The 18614-nt window shown below is 48.6% G+C and overlaps 1 protein-coding gene across 6 annotated transcripts in view; it reads right to left on the reverse strand.

Moving 5' to 3' along the window:
• Positions 1-2515: 2515 nt before the first annotated feature.
• LOC134419574 (transmembrane protein 263-like) overlaps positions 2516-18614 on the reverse strand; it is a 229775-nt gene continuing 213676 nt past the window's right edge. For all 6 annotated transcript variants that reach the window (XM_063159026.1, XM_063159027.1, XM_063159025.1 and 3 more), the window contains one exon: positions 2516-7349. In XM_063159026.1, coding sequence (XP_063015096.1) covers positions 7063-7349 — 287 coding nt within the window. In that variant the 3' untranslated portion in view covers positions 2516-7062. The remainder of the gene's footprint in view (positions 7350-18614) is intronic.

Below are 18614 nucleotides of genomic sequence, written 5' to 3' on the forward strand. Positions count from 1 at the left end.
CCTGGGGGTGAACTTCAACTGAAAGACCTCAGCAAGTACACTGGGGTGGATGCACCACCAGGCAAACAGCAGCATCTCCTGGTTTGCCCACCTCCTGTGAGGCCAGGAGCGGGTAGGACAAGGCTGGGGAGGGGACACCACAGCCCCCAGGGGGGCAGGGAGCTGCAGCCGCCTCCAGCCGTGTGCATGTTTGCATCTGAAGTGTGTCAAAATGCAAGCAGTTAAGCCAAATGTGAGAACCCATGGTTATTTACTGACCTGAAAACTTGCTGGTTTGCATGGGGACATGAGACTTGCTGGAGTGCCTGACTCCAGAGTGCTAATGGCACCAGCACAGTGAACCCATTCCTATCAGGCTGCCCCCCCCCATGTCTGACAGTGCTGATGCCAGGCATGGCCTGCCCTGGAGGACAGGGAAAGTGCTCTGGTGCAGGTCATGAAACTGCCAGAATGAAAATGAACTTACCAAATGATCCTGGAAATATGCAATTATTCCTTCATGAGCTGCCTGCTGCCTGCAAGACACCTGGGCCCATGGGTTGGGCAGATGCCACGGCTGTAGCTGGCATGCAGCTGCCACATAAATATGGGCACATTCTAGGCTGGTTGAGTTTGGAGGTCTGATATGGCCACATTTATCTGGCAGCTGCATGCCAGCTACAACCATGACAGGCAGGTCAGAAATCTGCTGAATGGGGGAGCCAGGCATGCAGGGCAGGAACACCGAAAGCCTTACACAAGACACTGCTGGTCTGCTTGATCCCTGTCTGATGAAACAGCTGGCCAGCTCCTCCAACCCAGCTGGTGCAGTCCCAACAGTCCAGACACGTCCTGCAGACCACAAGCAGCTGCAGATGGGAAGCCACTGGGGCCAGTCCCCTGGGTACAGAGGACAACAGTGGCCCAGCAGTTTTCCAGTTGCTCCTGGAGCCAGGCAGGGCAGTGACCCACAGACAGATGAGACCACAATTTGTGACATCTACTCACAGCTGCACACTCCCGGGTTTGGTCCCGCTCCTGGCCCAGAGGTGTCTGAGCCACCCAAAGCCCACCTACCTGGGCAGGTCTTCTCTCCAAAGGTCTCTTCTGAGCTCTGCTGCCCAGCAGCTTTTGCTCACTCTTTCTTGGGAGAAGACTGGGTGCTGCAGTTGCACACAGGGGGACGGGAAACACTGCCTGAGTGAGACAGGACAAAGCTGTAACTATAGGTGATTTTGCACCACCCTTTCACCCCTAAAAGACCACTGGAGGAGCAGCTTGTTAGTGGTGTTTTGCGACTTGGCTTAATGTGGCAAACCAGCTGGGCTGCAGGAAACGTGAGAAGCTGTGAAGTACCCGAGAGCTTCTCAGGGCTCACGCTTCCAGCACCTGTACTTCATCTGTGCTGTCTGCAAGGCTACGTGGATGGTTCCAGCTCTGGGAGGAGGAATGGGGGCACAGTGTGCACTTGCTGTGGGATGGGCACTTTCCTCATCTCCCTCCCCACAGTGGGCACAGGGGAGCCCCTGGAAGAGACCATGTCCCCAGGTGTCTTCACCCACCTGTCATTGCCAAACCTGCTCCTGCCACCAGCTTGGTGCCTCCCGAGCCACACTGCCTGGCTGAGTCTGCAAGCGAGGACGGAGGAACGGGGCAGGTGGCAGAGGTGGCTGCAGACAGCCTTATTGGTGCACTGTGTGCTGCTCTTCCCAAGCAGCTGGCAGCAAAATGCCAACCAAATAAATGGCTTGATTGCCCTGTTATTAGTTACTAAATTAATCCTTTTGTCAGCACTTAACAAATGCTGAGCTGTTGGCTCCTGGCCTCGACCCAGTAAAAGGGACACCCTGTCTTGTGGCTGATCCAGCATTGCCCGGCCACTGGCCTGCAGTCCTCCCTGGGGCTGTGCATTCCAGGGAGAGCTGCGTGGCTCTGCCCTGGGTTAAGTGCCCGTGGAGCAGATGAGGTGCCTGGAGTTGCCGGCTGTGCCCCCCAGCACCAGCACTGCCAGCCAGCCAGCAGAGGGTCAGGCTGCCCCATGGGGGCTCGCTGCAGCCCTGGGGAGGGATGGCAAACCCCCATCTCCTGCAGAATGAGCAGGCTGCTGTGAGCAGAATTTGCTTCCTCAGCTGGGAAAAGTGGCTATGCAAACCTGCCTGAAGGAACAGCGGCTGTAGAGGCAAAATTTCCCATCTTCAGCTGCTGAGATCCCACTTTCAGGGCTAGGCCAGCTGTCCCCAGCCTGAAAGCTCTCTTATGCACTGGTCTTTAAACCAACACAAAAAATTGAGTTTAGAAGTCTTATCCAAACTGTTCTTACCATTCCAATCAGGAAAGGCGCCTGCAGCAAAGTGGCTTTTGAACCACACTTGAAAGCTATGTCCTAGTTTAAGCAGGGATGGAGATTCTGCCTTGCTTGGTGCCTCATCGAGAGCCCTTAGGGGAGAGATCTAATTTCCCAAGGAATCTCTAACATCTTCCTTCAATTGTGCTTCCTCTCCTCATTTCCCCCCACTAGGAACAAGAGCCAGCATAATCACGGTTTTTATCCTCAAATTTTACTGTAATTAAAATACAGAGATGCAGAATATTCCCAGAAACACACTGCAAAACAAACCAAGCAAACAAATTCAGTAGGAAACCAATTACAGACAATGAAATGATAAAGAACAAAAGTGTTCTCTGGAGCCCAGCACTGTGCACAGGACCGTGTGGCCACAGTTTTGAGTTGCCAAAGGCCTCCTCAGCTCCTACAGAGCAGAGCTGGGCCCTGGCTCTGTGGCTCTCTCTAACCATCTCCACATTCCCACTCATGCTGTTGTTTTTACAAGGATGACTTTGCAATGGAGACACGGAAATGACCCACCCACAGGGATAAGAGCCAACAAGGGAACCCAGAGAAAAAGAAGCGGGTTAAGATTTTCCACATACAAAACACAAGGAGACAGAGAGGGGTGGAAGACATGCACTTCTCTCCCAGGCAGGGGAACTGCAGGGGCAATCACCCTCTGCCTCCCAGGCACTGAGAGAGTGGATGTTTAATGACGGTCTCACCAAAAGCTTTGGGGAGCTCTATCCACGGGCAAGACCAAAAGCTAAGGGAGGGATAAAAAAGTAAAGGATAATGGGACTAAGGTCAGGGACAAGGGAGGAGAGGATGCACCTGTGGGTCTCCTTTCAGCCAGGACATGTTTGTCAGGCACAGGGAACAGCCAGGCAAGGTGGGACACACGGCTGCAAACGTGGCCACATCCCACCTCCACCATGGGGGAGACCCAGCCCCATCATGGGGAGATCATGACAAAAGCCTGGGGGAGATTTGGGAAGGGTGGGTGATAAGAAGGGAGCTGATCTGATGCTTCAACCATCCACTATCTATCTAAATGGAAACTGCTAGCAATCATCATTACTATGGAAGCAGTGCACAAGCCAGGCATGTGCCACCCCCACACACCAAAACCCACATTGATTCACTCCCCTTTCTGTGCTCTTCCCTAGGACAAACCCCATTGCACTCATCTTCTGATTCAAAGCCTGTCCTAAGAAACAAATTCTTTCCACGGTCCTTGTTTTCTTGTTCCCCCACTCCTCAAGTCCTCTTGGCACACCACTCTTTCCTCATCTTCTATGTATAAACTCCCTTTAACCCTTCCCTCTACGCTGATGCCACCCCCTCCTATTTTGTGCCAAGCTACTCCATCCAGTAGCCACGGGCTTTATGCACAACACAGTTTTTGTCCCATGACTGTGCAGTGAGAGAAGGGCTGCACTGGTGGCCTGGGTGACTGGAGTCTCTGTAGTGGGGGAGGAGGAAAGAGAGGGAATGTGACAAGAGCCAACAGCTTCCCCATCCAATCCAAATCCCACTGTCCTGCAACCAAAGCTGTCAGAAGGCATCTTTACTTTTAGACTGGGACAACTGACCCTGTTTTCCCTGTGCTCTGGCACTGTAAATGCCCAGAAAAGTAGGCTGGGACTGGGTCACCATGGTGAACTGAGCAGGCCTAGCACAGACTTTCTTAAAGCCTTTGAGTCCTGGAGAGTCACTTATTCCTGAATGCCTGTTTAGCAGTGTGAGGCCTTGTTTTAGGAGTAGATTTAATCTTCTACCCCTGCCTGCTAATTTGATCTCTTGCTACTCACGGTCCCTGAGCTGTCCTTTCAGCTGGGCTGTAAGAACAGTGATTTAGGCTGTGAGTTCTCCTCACCAGCTCATCTCTTCTTCTCCAGGCCATCCTGCAAGGAAATGGCAGTTCCAGACAAATGATTGGCTTTACTCTATTTCCTGCAAGGATGCACAGAAGAGAAGAAATAAAAAGATGGGAAACCCTCAGGGCCCCAGTGGCTTTCCTTACATCACCTTTATCCCATTTGCCACACCTGATGTGTACACACAGGCCTGCAGACAACAGCTTGGCCAGGATGTACTGCCTCCCCCAGCAAGAGACACTATTTTGCCAAAAGCACAATCACCCTCCCACCAGCAACCCAGGGCTGGCTGCTGAAGGTTCTTACATTCTATCTTCTCCCATCCAAGACCTTGGAGAGACATTGAGGAAGAAGACTCTTCTGTCCCAATGGCCAGAAGCTATCTTTCTCAGAGGGTTGGTGACAACACAGCTAGTTACACACAAGCAGCTTTCAGCTTTGGGGCTAGAGCTCGCTTCAGAGGCAGTCTGTGATCTGGAATAAGAGATGAGTTGTGCTCAGGGAGAGCAGCGAGCAGAGATCCATGCAGTGCAAACTGTCATCCAGCTTTGCAGAGCGTTTGAGACAAAGGGAGAACAGACAGGACTTCTTCTGGCCTTGACAACTGCCACAAGCATCCCAGCAAAGTACAGGCACACATCAAGGCCCGATCTTTCTGTGAAGCTGCTGCCTTCAGAGACAAAACCGGCATGTCAGGGTCAACTTGGCCTTCACCAGAACAAAGGACAAAAAGTGAGGAAATGCACACACCTACCAAATGCTGCTTCTGTTTCAGAAACAAAAATGTAAGTCAAACCTTTCTCATACTGTCAAGAGTAGCAAAATGTGGAGATCAGCAGCTTCTTACCACTGCAAACAGCAGGGGCTACCTAGCAAAGGGTATGGAGAGTGACTAACACCAGCATGATTATCAGGGGGACACAGCAACATACATCCCAAAATGTGGATTTAATAAAGGTCAGAATGAAAACTGCATCACAAGCTCAAGAACATTCAGCAAAAATGGTGGCGGGGGTGTATGTGTGTTGTACTTAAATATTCCCTGATGTCTAAGTCCTAAGCACAAGAGAGCAGTCAGGAAGTGCAACGACCTCCAAGGGGAAATGAAGATCAAGAAAGTTGGCTTCAACGTCCAAAAGATAGGGCTGAGAGAAAACAAACAGCATAGACAGGAGAAAGGGGATTTTTCACATTCCTTTGGTTTCAATATGCTCTTGGGCAACAGAGGGCAAAACATCCTCTAAAACATGATTTTTCTTTTGACCAGGACCCTATATAAAAACTATACTCTGGAAGTGCCAAAGATGACTGTGTGAACTCCTCTGCAGCAGTGGCACAGGTTTGATGCCCTGGCTGAAGACATGTCTGTGGACTTACACACACGCATGTTTATAAAATACAGCACAAGCACTGCTTCCCTTGCCTATGCATCCAAAACCTACAGACCTAGGCAAATCACCTGCCAAAGCCAGGAGCTGCAGAGTTAATGGTGGAGCCTGGGGCTTTCTTCATCCCAAGAATTACAGGGGACCTTGGAGGGAGTGAGTGAGTGAGTGCATGTTTGTGTTTGTATGTGTCTGTACATGGCCCGCTGAGCATCAGGGGCCAGGCTGAGGATGGCTGTGACTCCCAGATGGATGCAGGTGTCTGGGTTTCTGCGGCACTACGACTATGGGTGGGCTATTTAGTGCAACATGGTCCTTTAGAGGAGCCGGGCTGGGGCCGCAGGAGCAGCGTGCAGAAGAGGAGTTGCTGGTGCCCTGTGCAGGCTAACTGCTGTTGGAGCATGCTCAGCCCCTTGGGAAGTGTTTTCCAACATGGTGCAGCCCACTCACACCCAGGCCCCCACTCCCAGGGTGCTGAGTCATGGGGAGAGCAAGACTCTCAGCTTCCCCACCATCCCTGAAGCAGAATTTGGATGGCATTTGGGAACACACTTGCTCCTGGTTACTAGTGACGTCTGTGGAGTGTGAGTGTGGCCAGGAGACAAAATGCCCTTGTTACAGAATGGGATACTGGAAGGACTTTAAGGGTCAAACAAAAGGCCTGGTCTCTCTGTGGAACATCACTGCCTGAACTGCAATATCACAGAGGCCTGGCAAGTGCCACTGACAGCTCCTTCCTCAAATGGGAACATACAGCAGCTTTTATATTCCTCCCTTTCACCAAGAAAATCTGTGCAGAAGTTGATGGTCTGGGATGTATCATGCTGTGGTGTGGCATCATCCCAGAGCTGCTCTGCTGAGCTTGAGGGTTCCCTCTCTGAAGGCTTCAATTCAGCCAGGGAGTCAGTGACTGGGAGCAGCTTGTGGGGATGGGCCCTGCAAAGAAAAGAGGTGCAGGGCGGGAGGGAGGCTTCCCCCTCTTCACAGTATATCTCCTTTGCGTCGATGGGACTTCTGCAGTTCTCTGCCAGGCACACCTCCCAAACACACCTTCCAGAGGGAAGGGGTGTTTCAGAGGCTGTCTTCCCAGCTGAAGTTGAATTTGAATACACAACCCACACTTCAAGCTAGGCATAGTTCCACCCCATCCCCTGCTACTCCCTTCACCTCCAGGCAGATGGAGCCTGATGCCTTCTCCCATCCCTCCATGCTTACAAGAACAAGAAGGGAAGAAGGAAACTACAAGACAGAGACAACTGCGCCTTTAAAGTCCTCAGAGTGAAGATGGTTCCCAGCAGGTGATGGGAGTGAAAGGCATTGACAGCGGCTCTGTGAGCTCTGAGCTAGGCAGGCGGTGCTGAGCAGGCTGCAGCCGGAGTCTGCTCGGGTGCTCGAGCCTCCCTGAAGCGGCTGGTTCCAACTCAAAGAGGTGCTGGGTAGGGGGACAGTATGGGCAGGTTGATCTTTTGGAAGGGAGCCGTGACAGGGATTAGTCAGCCTTGTCCTTCTTCTTTGCAGTGAAAGGGACTTTGCTGGCGACCGCGCTGCCCACAGCTCCGACGCCGCCGGTCACCGCCGAGACGCTGCCCTTCACCAGTCCAACGCCGGCAGCGGGGACACTGGTCACAGCTGTTTTGGTGAGCTCCAGACTCTTGCTGCCCACCCAGGCAACTCCTCCCAGTGTGGCCCCCACAGCTCCCCGGGTGATACTGAATAGGCCGCCTGTCACTCTCCAGATGACTCCTGCCTGCTGCTGTGGGTGGTCCTTGCTGGCATCTGTGGGGAGACAGAGAAAGGGAATGTCAGAAGTGGTCGTGCCGGAGACCTCCCTGGGCACCCTTTCCAGCTGAGGATGGTTGTCCTGGCACATGGCACATGCTTTCATGTGCATAATGCCTTGCCTTGCAGCCCTAGACCTCTTGGTGCCTGAAGGAGAAACCAAGGCAATCCAGGCCTATGGCACAGCAGGAAAGGACTTCGAGAGGGTAGGAGTGGGAACAGAATTGCCTGTGTGACAGAGAAGGGAAAAAGGCAGGTCAGTTACAGCCCCAGATTTGCAAGCCTTTGTGCTGCAGTGCAAAGCAAATCCCACTTTACAAGAGATACAATTCCCCTCCCATGCGTGTTGGCTAATGCCAGTAAATCACAAAGACTAATGCCAGCACAGGAGGCATGAACTACAGACAGCAACAGCTGATGTTTGTGTGGCCTGCAGGTCCTCAGAAGCATCTGTTTGGAAGCAGGTCTGGGCTCGTGTTAGATGTGGAATGGAGGCACAGCACAGACTTATCTGCGAGAGCTGTAATTGAGTGAGCAGAGATAGCAAACTGCAGTAAAGATACAGTGACAGAAACGTCACCTCGGGTTGTACAAGCCCTCCAGAGATCCCAGCTATGTATTTAATAGTGTTAAGACAGTGCTTAAGTTACTACACTGTGTCACTGCTGGTTTACCTGTGCCAGCTGGATCAAGGCCAGCATGATATACCCACCCAAGCTGCCATCACACCTGCCCACAACACTGCAGATATAATGTTCACAGCTCAACCACTTCTTGGGAAAGGGTTGCCTCTGAACTGCTTCTCACGGGATTCAAACCTGACAACTCTCCTGCTGGCCTGCACACAACCCTCTCCCTCTGCATCAGCCAACAAAGTGGTGTGCAGGCAGCAAAGCAAGAGCAGCTCTGTTCATGGGCCAAGGTATTTTGGATAGTCTGACTTCTGATTTGCTGCCAGTTCTGCGCATGAGATGAGTTACTAATAATTGAAAAACACAATAAAGCAATCCTGGCAGGAAAAAAAAGAAGTGGGTTCACCCTGAAATCCACGGGGAGCTGGTGTGGAAGGTTTGCAGGTCCAACTATGAGAATTCATTTTCTGCTTTTATTATTCCACTGTAGCTTGTTCTGTATTTGAACACAAGTGACAACACCCACAAAAGTAGAGGTGGTGGGCAGGTGATATCAAATCCATTGAAGTTTCCATTCTGGGATGGTGATTCAGTTCAGAAAGTGAAATGGTGGCGAGTCCACCCAACCTGTTAATCTTTCTAATTCTCCAGCATGAAATAATGCCCCTGACCTCACAGTGTAAGAAAATAGCTTCAGCTGGGGTAATGAATATTGTATTTCCAGCTCCGTTACAGAAACAGCAGAGTGGTGAATGTTTGTGCTGCTACAACTGCAGATGGTGCTAAGTGGGAATAATTTTTAGGTGGACAACAAATTGTCAGAGGAGCAGAAAACCTAAATGTTTATAGGCTCTGTTTCCCCCCCCCCCCATCAATGATTCACAAAGTGAGCATCACAAAAAAATGCAGACAAAAAAGGTTAAAAAAAAGGCAGAACATGAGTTAGGTCTGTAAAAAGCTAAATAGCAATTATTTGAGAATGATGCTGGCACATATTTGGTTATCCAACAGTTTTGTTAGATCTTTTCCTGAAGGATGGAAGCTCCCATGGCTTTATTCATTGGAGCATCTTGTTAGGTGGAGAGAACTACAGAAGGATATTGCTGCCTGTTCAATCACTGCAGTTTTGTTGTATTTGTATAAAGTGATATCAGGCTCCAATTTTTTGTGAAAGCATCCAGATCCTGCTTATCACAGCCCAGCAGAAGGGGCTGAAATATTCCCCATTAGCCTAAGAGGAACCTTAATACAACACCAAGGGTCTCCACATCAGAAAAATGTGGGAGTAGCAATGTTGGGGCCCTGCTGAAATCACCATGGCAGTGGTGCCAGCTTTTTCAAGCTGCAGTGTTCCTGGAGCTCTAGGCTCTTTGACTCTCTCAACTCTAACCTTAAACCAGAATCAGGTGGTGTGATGATCCTTCCCTAGGTATTTTTGTCCTGGATTCCGCTAAAATTCTGCAGAGTTTGGAGTTTTCTTGTATTCATACATTTTCCCCATAGCTTCTCCCAGTCTGAACAGAGGTCTCCCTTGGGCAGGGAGTCTGATGCTCACTAGCTCTGATGACTTGGAATAAGCCTTAAATTGCACATCTATCTGATAATATGGACTGAAATATGGAGCTGGAAAAGGGCCAGTACAGAGTTTCCAGTGTACAGTTCTACCCAGTATACAACTTATTCCTTACCTATTCCTCAACAGTTTCTCAAGAGGTTTTCTTTTTCTCCTCTCCCTCAATGTTGCTGAGACCCATTGGCTCCATGTCCACTTTAGCTGCTAAGCCCTCAACTGCTCCACAGTGCTTATCCAGTACAGCCATTTTCTGTGTTTTGTCTGCAGTCCAAGGGCAGGAAGAATTGAGGGGTCCAGAAATCCATGCAACTGTAAAGCAGGACTAGATAAAAGGTAGAGTGGTCCTCCAAACAACCACTATTCTTCAAGGATGGCAGGTCTTGTATTCCTGCCCCCCATGTGAGGAAATGGATCCTTTGTGTCCCAGAGGACTGCAATGCAGAAGCTTTGGGCATTAAACACCTACTGGCATGCTCCGCTGCAGAACCAAGACCTATATCAAAGTAGCAATAATCCTCCTGGCTCTTCCCCAGTAAAACTGCATCTTAGGCTACCTGGAACCTGTCTGTAGGAAGATTTATGCCTCTGGAGCTGCCCAGCTATCTGAAATACAGTAGTGTAAGAATCTCTAATAGGGAATGTGAATGCCTGCAGGTGGACAGCTACGGACCAGAGAGAAGGTGGCAACTGCAGACAAGACTGAGGGAGGACATTACTCTGCCAGCAGAGAGTAGAATATACTGGACAAAGTGTCAGGAAACACTAATGAAGACAAGGCAAGGACAAAGGTTCTTTCTGCTTAAGCTTGGCAGAGACAACAAAGCTGCAGCGCACTGGAGCACCAGTGCTTGCACACTGCCCGCACCTGGTCTGCAGCCACTCTCACTGTCCTTAGAACCCTTCAGGCAGAAGGGATGGAAGATCTGGCCCTGGGAGGGTGAGAGGCTGTTGCAGAAGCATTCTAACAGCTCCAACACAAAGCAGAAGATGTACCACACCAAAAAAATCCCAAGCCTATCAACCAAATATACAAAAAAACCAAACCAAAACCCAAAGATGCTCAGGTTTGAATAGATTTGAACAGAAGAAGATAAATCTCTGGTGACCCCAACCACAAGGGACCACATCCTAACCTGGTGGCAAGCTGAAATGGGTCATATTTGTTCTATATTCCAGATGATGCATTGAAAGCTTTCAAGCCACCCCTGGTTAGTTTGTCTTCAGGATTGCAATAAACCCCACAGTAAGCTGTCATGTAAGATAAGCATCAGATTTACAGTGCAAATTAGTCTCTCAGACAATGGAGCGAGCTAAGCATTTTGTTGGCACAGAGGAGTCCAGATTAAGAGCAAGACAGACAGCAGAGATGAAATACACAAAATAATCAGAGAGACAGACACACTGCCTAAGCAGGGGAACACTTCTGTTCCCTGGAGCCAGCTGCAGCCCATGCTGCTCATGAAAGCTCTTCACAACCTGCAGAGCCCTTTTTCCTCCATCAATGACCTGGCCTTTTCACGGGTCCATTCAGCTTCGCTTCACCCCATGGCAGCTTAGAACAGAAGAGTAAGTAGGAGAAAAGAGCTGATTAAAAGGCTCTCCTGTATCAATGCCTGTGTCCTGGGCTGGGGCTGGCACCCCACACAACAGAGGTGCCTCCCCACACTCTCCTCCTTGGCCACCACCACCTGCACTCTCCGCTGGCTCCTCTTCCCGAGCAGCGGTCCTGCCCACCAGGGCAGATCTTCTCACCTGATCCTAACAGCATCTATGGATCTATGGGCAGAAGTGAGATTGTTAATAACAGATACAACTTTCTGTGCTGCCATGACATTTTTCAGGGCTTTGTGCTGCAGGCATTTGGAGAGACAAAATGTGAGCCTGTGCTGGTGCCCAGGACAAACTGCAAGGCACTACTCTTGCCCTCAGCCCCTGCCAGTGGGTGATACGACAGGCAGGGTGAACTCTTTACTTTTAAGGACTTGTGCAAGTTGCTCTTTCCTACTGACTTATAAAAACAGCCCCAAGCTAGGAAAGCAGTGTCAGAGAGCAGCACTAGTTTTGCATCTTTCCATTCCTGCTGGGCCCCAGACAAAGCAGCCAGGCTGCTCAGAGGCCTACTAAAAACAGTCAGTGTCATCAGTCTGTCCCTCAGCAGATGTGGGAGGAAGGGGTGAGGTCACTAGTTCAAACCTGAATTACTCCTCTGACAGCTACTAAGTGGCCACTGGTTGATTTAGGCAGGTTCCCTCACCTAGAAAAATGTTTGGTCTGGAGGAACAAGCAGGGGGTGGAGGGTCAACTACTCAAACAGTTCAGTTCCATCTTTTCCTAGCTCTTTTTTAAGCAACACTGAGGAAGTCATTCTGACCTTTATTGCCTCTGCCCCACTGTGACTGAAAATGTGTGATTTTCTGAAAGCCTTGGTTGTTGAGTCACAAACAAGCATACATGGGAGAGAAGTTTCCAGTCCTAATGTTTCTTGGAGACAAAACTGAAAGTTTGATTCAAGAGCACTCTTAATGCTCTGAGAACCCCAAGTGGATTATTGTTATTTTTAACCTTGTGACTTTTTCAAGCCTACCTCAATTTGAAATGCATGGGGCTGGCACCGATGTTTCTCTTCCCTTTCTGTAAAGCAAAACTGAAGTTAATGATCCCTATTTCCTTGTATTGCTGTGCTGTCATGAAGGTTAATTAGGTACAGTTAGTGCAGTGCTTTAAACAAGGAAATTGTACTTGTATCGTCATGACTGGCACTGATTTGATTCCTGTTCCCATTCTCAGTGAAGACACCAATGACAACTTCCAGTTTATCTCTGGACAGGTTTCCAATTTCCAGACAAATCACAAAGATGAGAAGAAAACTTGCCCCATCCCCATGCACACCAGCCTGCTATTGTGGGGCTACACAAGTTTATCCTGCAGCTGAGACCTTCCTTTGGGTGATGAACTCCTTGGCTGGCACAAGCAGCTGAAGCAGGCAGAGACCACTCTGATGCTGGGCACAAATGAAATCTCACTGTCCATCGCCTAGCAGGACCCTTCTCCAGAGAATGACCAACACCACCTTCTTCCAAGCCTTTTCTGCTGCTGGAGAAAGCTTAGCTGAATCTTGCAGGTCACATCTGTAACAAGCATTTACATCTGAGAGGAAGGAACTGCTGTTCATGTCCTTTTTGTCATTTTTGGATCAAAGATAGAGATCCTGCAGTGTCACAGGCAAAATGTTAAAGGGAGTGCTACAAAGCGTTTGTTCTTCAAACACTCTGGCTTCTCTCCTGCCATCAGTCCCATGCTGCAGCTGTTGGAAAAGGCTTTGCAGGCTCAGCAGCTGGGCTCTGCCCAGCCCTGCTCTGCCCAGGCACCAAATGCTGCAAACCATGATGGCTGCCACCAGCAAAAAGCCTAGAAATGCCACATGGAGTTTAGCCCTGGAATTTTAAACTTTAACTCTGCAATCAGCAAGACTACTCGTCTCTCTGCAACAGGACGGCTCAGGAAGCTGCTGCACACAGCAAAATGGGGCAGCTGTCTCCGCAGCCCAGCTCACCCCAGGGCTCTTCACTGGCACAATGAGCTTTAATTGTTCCTTGCACATGCCCCAGGAGCAGTATTAACTGCTGAAGCATCTACCTTGAAGCACAGAGAGACAGGGTTCAGGAGGGTAAATGAACAGTGATATGGAGTGCTTTGTTTTCCTCAGCTGATCCCTGGGTGAGAAGCAGCCAAAGCTCTGACTCTGGAAGTGTGAGGCTTAGTTGGTTGGGAGCTTCCTGACTCTCTTTGTTGGGAAGCTTCGTGTCACCAAAACAGAAACTCTTTGTAAAAACACGGCAACTTCAAACTTTCACTGAAGAAAGAATTCAGGGAGATTGGCCTCAGAGCAGGTAATAACCCATGGTCAAGGGACTTGGCCAGGCTTGAGTCAGCGCAAGGACACTGCCAGCCACACGTACACAAACGCACACACACACAATGGCCCAAGCAGCAGCAATTTGCACTTTTTTTAAAACTGTTTCACTTTGCAAGAAGAGATACTAACTGGAGGAGAAGCATAAATTTACCCTCTCACTTCCTAAGTGCTTCCAAATACCAGAGCCAGGATCTCCTCTGATAAAGGTCTCTGTTTCTTGAAAAATAGTTGTTCCTTTGCTTTGCCATTCGTTTACAGAGGGTGACTGGGTTTTTTGATCCAGAAATATCTCTTTTATATAGGTATAACATTTTGTCAGGAGCAGCCAGAGTCTCCTTCAACCAGGATTTCCTGGGACCCTTTGATTCTTACAAGACTTCAGCTACTCTGGTGCATAGAGATGGTCTCTAATGAAGCTGAAGACAGGATGTCCCATGGTCCAGAGGTAATGGTCTATGTGCTCCAGAAAAACACAAGTGAGCTGCCAGACAGGTAGTATCATCTACTAGAAAGGACATGGATGAGGCAGGAGCCCGGAGACCCAGCTCTGTTCTCAGCATTATTGCTGACAGCTATGTCTCTGCTTCCTCTCCAGGTTCCTGGCTTGTTTCAGCCATGGATGGTGTGACTGCCCAGACAACATGCTGGGGATCCTGCATGACCTGCAGTGGAGTGCGCTGGCAGGCAGGAGTTAATCCCAGCTCTTTGAAGCCCAGCAAGGTGGGAAAGGAAGAAGTTCACCCTTTGCAGAGGGGAAACTAATGAACACTAACTGGTTGGCCTTGTGGTACTTAGAAACAACCTCCCAGCTCCCATTGACATACTTAGCCTCTCATCTCAGAGTGAAACAAACACACACCAGGACAAAATTCTCCAAAGCTCGCCATCCTTCTGATGCAGCTCACAAGGGCATAAGGATGAGGATTTACCCTTTCCATAGGCAGCTGGTTTAAGACTCTTGTGTCATTTGATGTAAATATCATCTCTTACTATGGTATATGGTTGTAAGAAAGATGAGCTCACAGGAGAAAACTAGAGCAAAACTACCAGTGGTGTTGGCCCTTCGGGAAGAAAGAAATCTGGACATTTCCCCTTCCATCTCCATTGCAGTGTCTCTCTCCATGTGGAATAGATACAAAAATAGGTTTTTGCTGCTGGCCAGACAGGTCACTAAAGAGCCTACAGGATGTCTAAAGGCTGCTGACAGAGTGGAAAGATGATCTTGAAAGGCAAGAGATTCCAGCTTGCCGCAAAGAACTGAGCATGGTGACTGCTTCCTCCCTACCCTCACCACCCTCTGCGCCCTGGGCTAGAAAATGCACTGGTGCATTATGGCAAGTATGAACAGCAAGGGAGAGCTATCAGCTGGGCTCCACCTTTCCTGAACTTGTGTTAAAAGCATCAAAAGTGGCCAGCAGACTTGACTTGTTTGAACTTAATGTTCCTGCCTGTCTTCAATTTCCACTTTTTGCTCCACCTACAAGCACTTGGAGCAGTTAAGTGCCTTGCTTAAAAGCTTGGCAAGAAAGAGCACATAAAGCTTCACCAACTGCTCCTTTTCCTTTTGGAGCCTCATCACTGCTACACTGAGATTCTGGATCACAAGGACAGGAATCACCTCTTGCCATGAATATGGACTCTTGAGCCCACTTGGGGATCTGTGGGTGGAACAGGAGTAATCCAGCAGACTCAAAGATTTTAAGTGGCCTCAAGCTTTAAAGGTTTGAGGAGGAGAGCTTTCCAACAGAAAAATTTATTCGTTCCAAATAACCCTTCCTAGCATTTGCGCCCAGGGTGAAGAGACCATCTTTTTAAGCTTGCTCTTTGACCCATGCTAGCTCAGCTCTTGTCAGGGCACATCACCTCCTCTGTCAATTCTGTAGCAGTGGTTGCACATTCTTCACTGAGCTGCTTTCAGCTGCTTGTGATAGTACCTGACACAAAAAGACCACAAATGAATCAGAGAATCTTGTTAAACAGTCTTGTTAATTCAGCTCTGATAAAGACACAGGAGAAAAAAAAAATCAATATTTGTAAAATGAAAAAGGACAAAATCCATAGAGAAATAAAGGTAATTTTCACGGTGCTATGAGGCCCTTACAAACAATGGAGAGCAAATAACATAATCCAAGCTTATGTAAGAAACAACTTTTCTTCCATGCTCCAGTGCTACCCAGTGGATTTTAAACAAAGGCAGCTCCGTTGAGCCTCCTCAGTCCAGTGAGGCTAAAACTCCTTCCCATGACAGTATTGCTAACTCACAATTTATCAAAAAAGCACATGAAGTTAGGTCCCAACAGCAGTTTGGGGAGAAGCACAGAAGTGAGACTAACTAACAGGAAGGTGCTCTAGGCTGCCAAGATCAGACATCAAAAGTTTCCTCTATTTTTTTCACAAACTGCTGTGAATATGTTGTGTATTCTGCCACTATATTATCAAAGGTTTAATCTCTGGAAACACATGATTGTAACTTGAGCATTATACAGCTGAGATATCCAAGCATTTATCAAAAAATATTCCTAGTAAAGTTGGGAACATATCCTGCCTTGGTAGTAGGGAAGGATCCAGGTCAAGACATTTCCTCTTTCAACTCCTGGAGCAGTTGAGCAATGGATGCTGATGCTTTTCAGCAGGATGGGTGGCACCAGTGAAATATTCAGAAATCCTGCATTTATTCTGATTATGTGTTCCCTACTCCTCTCCAAGGCACATGGAGGAATTGAAGAAAAAATGAATGGCAGCTCAAAAAGCAAAGGCACAAATTTTAAGTGACCTTTGACTCAAAGAAATGACCCATTCACCCCAGAGGCTATCCAGGGATCTTTCTGTCTATCCAAAGGATAACAAGGCAGCTAAGCTAAAAGCTGCATCCTACAGAAGCAGCTGAGTGGGGGATTTACGGGGGAGGTACAGATATGCTTGCCTGCTCATGCTCAAGTATGCCAGGAATAGGCAGGATAGACCTTTATTATTCTGCTAGAGGAAGGTATTTGATGGCCTAGTCTCAAAAATTCAGTTTCACATCTCAGCTGACAAGGGGAGAGCACTGCAGTCATGAGTGGGCAGGTATGGTGCCTCTGGGAGCAAACAAGCAGAGCATCCCTCCCCCACAGCCAGGCTGAACAGAGAAGGACGGGGACTCATCCATGTCTCAGACTATTAGAGCTATTCCAGTGCAAAAATCATCCCCCAGCTCTGCACCCAAACCTCTCAGTGTCCCCTCACCCTGTCACTTCAGAGAGAGCCAGCTGGCGCTACCTGTTTCCTCAGTGAGCCCATCACCTGGAAATCTCAGCCTGGAATGCATAAATTAGAGCTAGCACTAACACTGCCCAAAGAGACATCAAACCTCGCCTCTGCACTGCACAGACAAAGAGCTGCTGCTTAGGAACACGGTGTGACAGTTCCCTTTGCTTCCCTCCATATTCATGTCCTTTCTCTCTCCAGGGCAGATTTCAACACAGCACAGCAGGGATGCTGTGCACACTTGGCTTTCGGGTGCTCACTGAAGGGCTCTCCCTGGTGCTGCAGGTAAATTGAACTCATTTGATACTGTGGCAGGACTGCCATGGAGCCAGGGTCCAGTTTGGCTCTCAGAAATGCTAGGATATCTAGGCCTCCCTTGAAGATTAGTGCTTCATATAGTTGGAGGAATATCTGGAATAAGAGAGACTCCTGCTTGCCGCCACAAATCAGTCCCTGCAGTCCCATGGGAGGGCCTGATAAACAGGCTGTGCTTTGTCTGAAAGGGAGGAGCCCCTATGCCTCTTGGCTTTATCCTGAGCCAGTCTTGACTCTAGCTTGAGATATCCCCTGTCACTACGTGGAGAAGACCAGTTGACCATAAAGTAGTAGAATCACAGTGTATGAAGTGAGAAAGCCCAATTCCCTCTCTTATTCTGATTTTAGTTCTCCTGAAGAGTTTCTGCAGTGCATCTCTGTTGCACTAGGAGGGGGAATATCAAACAATCTCCTACCCATTTCATAAGACCTTCCCTTCTCAATCCCCTCAAAGATGTCCCTTCAGTCTGATTAAACCAGTTCCCAGCAGGGATTTAATGTACGATCAGTTTCAAAAACATTACTAATACTTCTGCTCTCATTTTCTTTAACAATTGCAGAAAATCTTCCCATATGCCTGACTGGGATAGTGATGTGCTGCAGAAGGCTGAAAGGCTGGAGAATCCCAGATCCCTCTGGATCACTACCCTTCTATGGTATCTACCTGCTGTGAGGCAAAGCCAAGAAAAGCCAACTTGGCTGTCAGAACAGGGCTATGTGAAAAAAAAAAAAAATCAGCAGCACACCTACAGCAGCCTTTCAGGCCTTCAAGTTAAGACATTTACTGTCTTGATTCTGTGATGCAGCCCAGCCTGGCAATGCTGTCATGCTTCTACTATTGGGAAATTAAGAGCAACATTACCTTCCTCTACTGATTCCCCTAAATTTTCTTCTGCAGTTCTGTACACACAGGGGAGCAACAGTGCAGAACAATTGATTCCTTTAAAAATGAGGGAGCATCCAAGGATGTTTTCAAGTACCACACTGCAGAGCTGCAGGATCTATGTATCAGGCTCTTCCCAGATTTCACATAAGGATTTCCAGCTCAGCTTGTGGTCCCCATAGCAAGCACAGGCTACCCTCCTTCTTGACAGAATAGAACTTTTGAAACTCCAGATCCCACCATGCCACACTCTAGCTTGGCTAGTGCAATCATTGCAGAAACTCGTTTGCACCTTTATTTTCTTCCCTTTGTTTCCAATCAGATGCATACAGGGAGTGACTGGAGTGACATGAATCTAATCAGAGGCTGATGGCACATCAGAAATCCCATCAAGCTCTCTTCCAGTCCCAACAAGCTTTCCCCTGAAACAAACCACCTTGTCTTGGCTTGGAGAACACCTTTGTATATTGCGTTCCCAGCAGGGTTTCTTAATGGGCTCAGTAGTCAGAAACTGAGTTTTATTTTACAAACTACAGACAAAAAAACCTCTCTATTTGAATATCCTCTAGCTCTTGGTGTTTTTCTAAAGCTTTTCCCTACCAAAACTAACTCTGTACTGAGGGATTCCAGGCAGAAGAATCTTAATTTTCCAACAACACAGAGCCTAAATGGCCTAGGAGCCCCTGCACTTAGCATT

The sequence above is a fragment of the Melospiza melodia genome, chromosome 6, assembly GCF_035770615.1.
Source record: "Melospiza melodia melodia isolate bMelMel2 chromosome 6, bMelMel2.pri, whole genome shotgun sequence".
In the NCBI taxonomy this organism is placed as follows: domain Eukaryota; kingdom Metazoa; phylum Chordata; class Aves; order Passeriformes; family Passerellidae; genus Melospiza; species Melospiza melodia.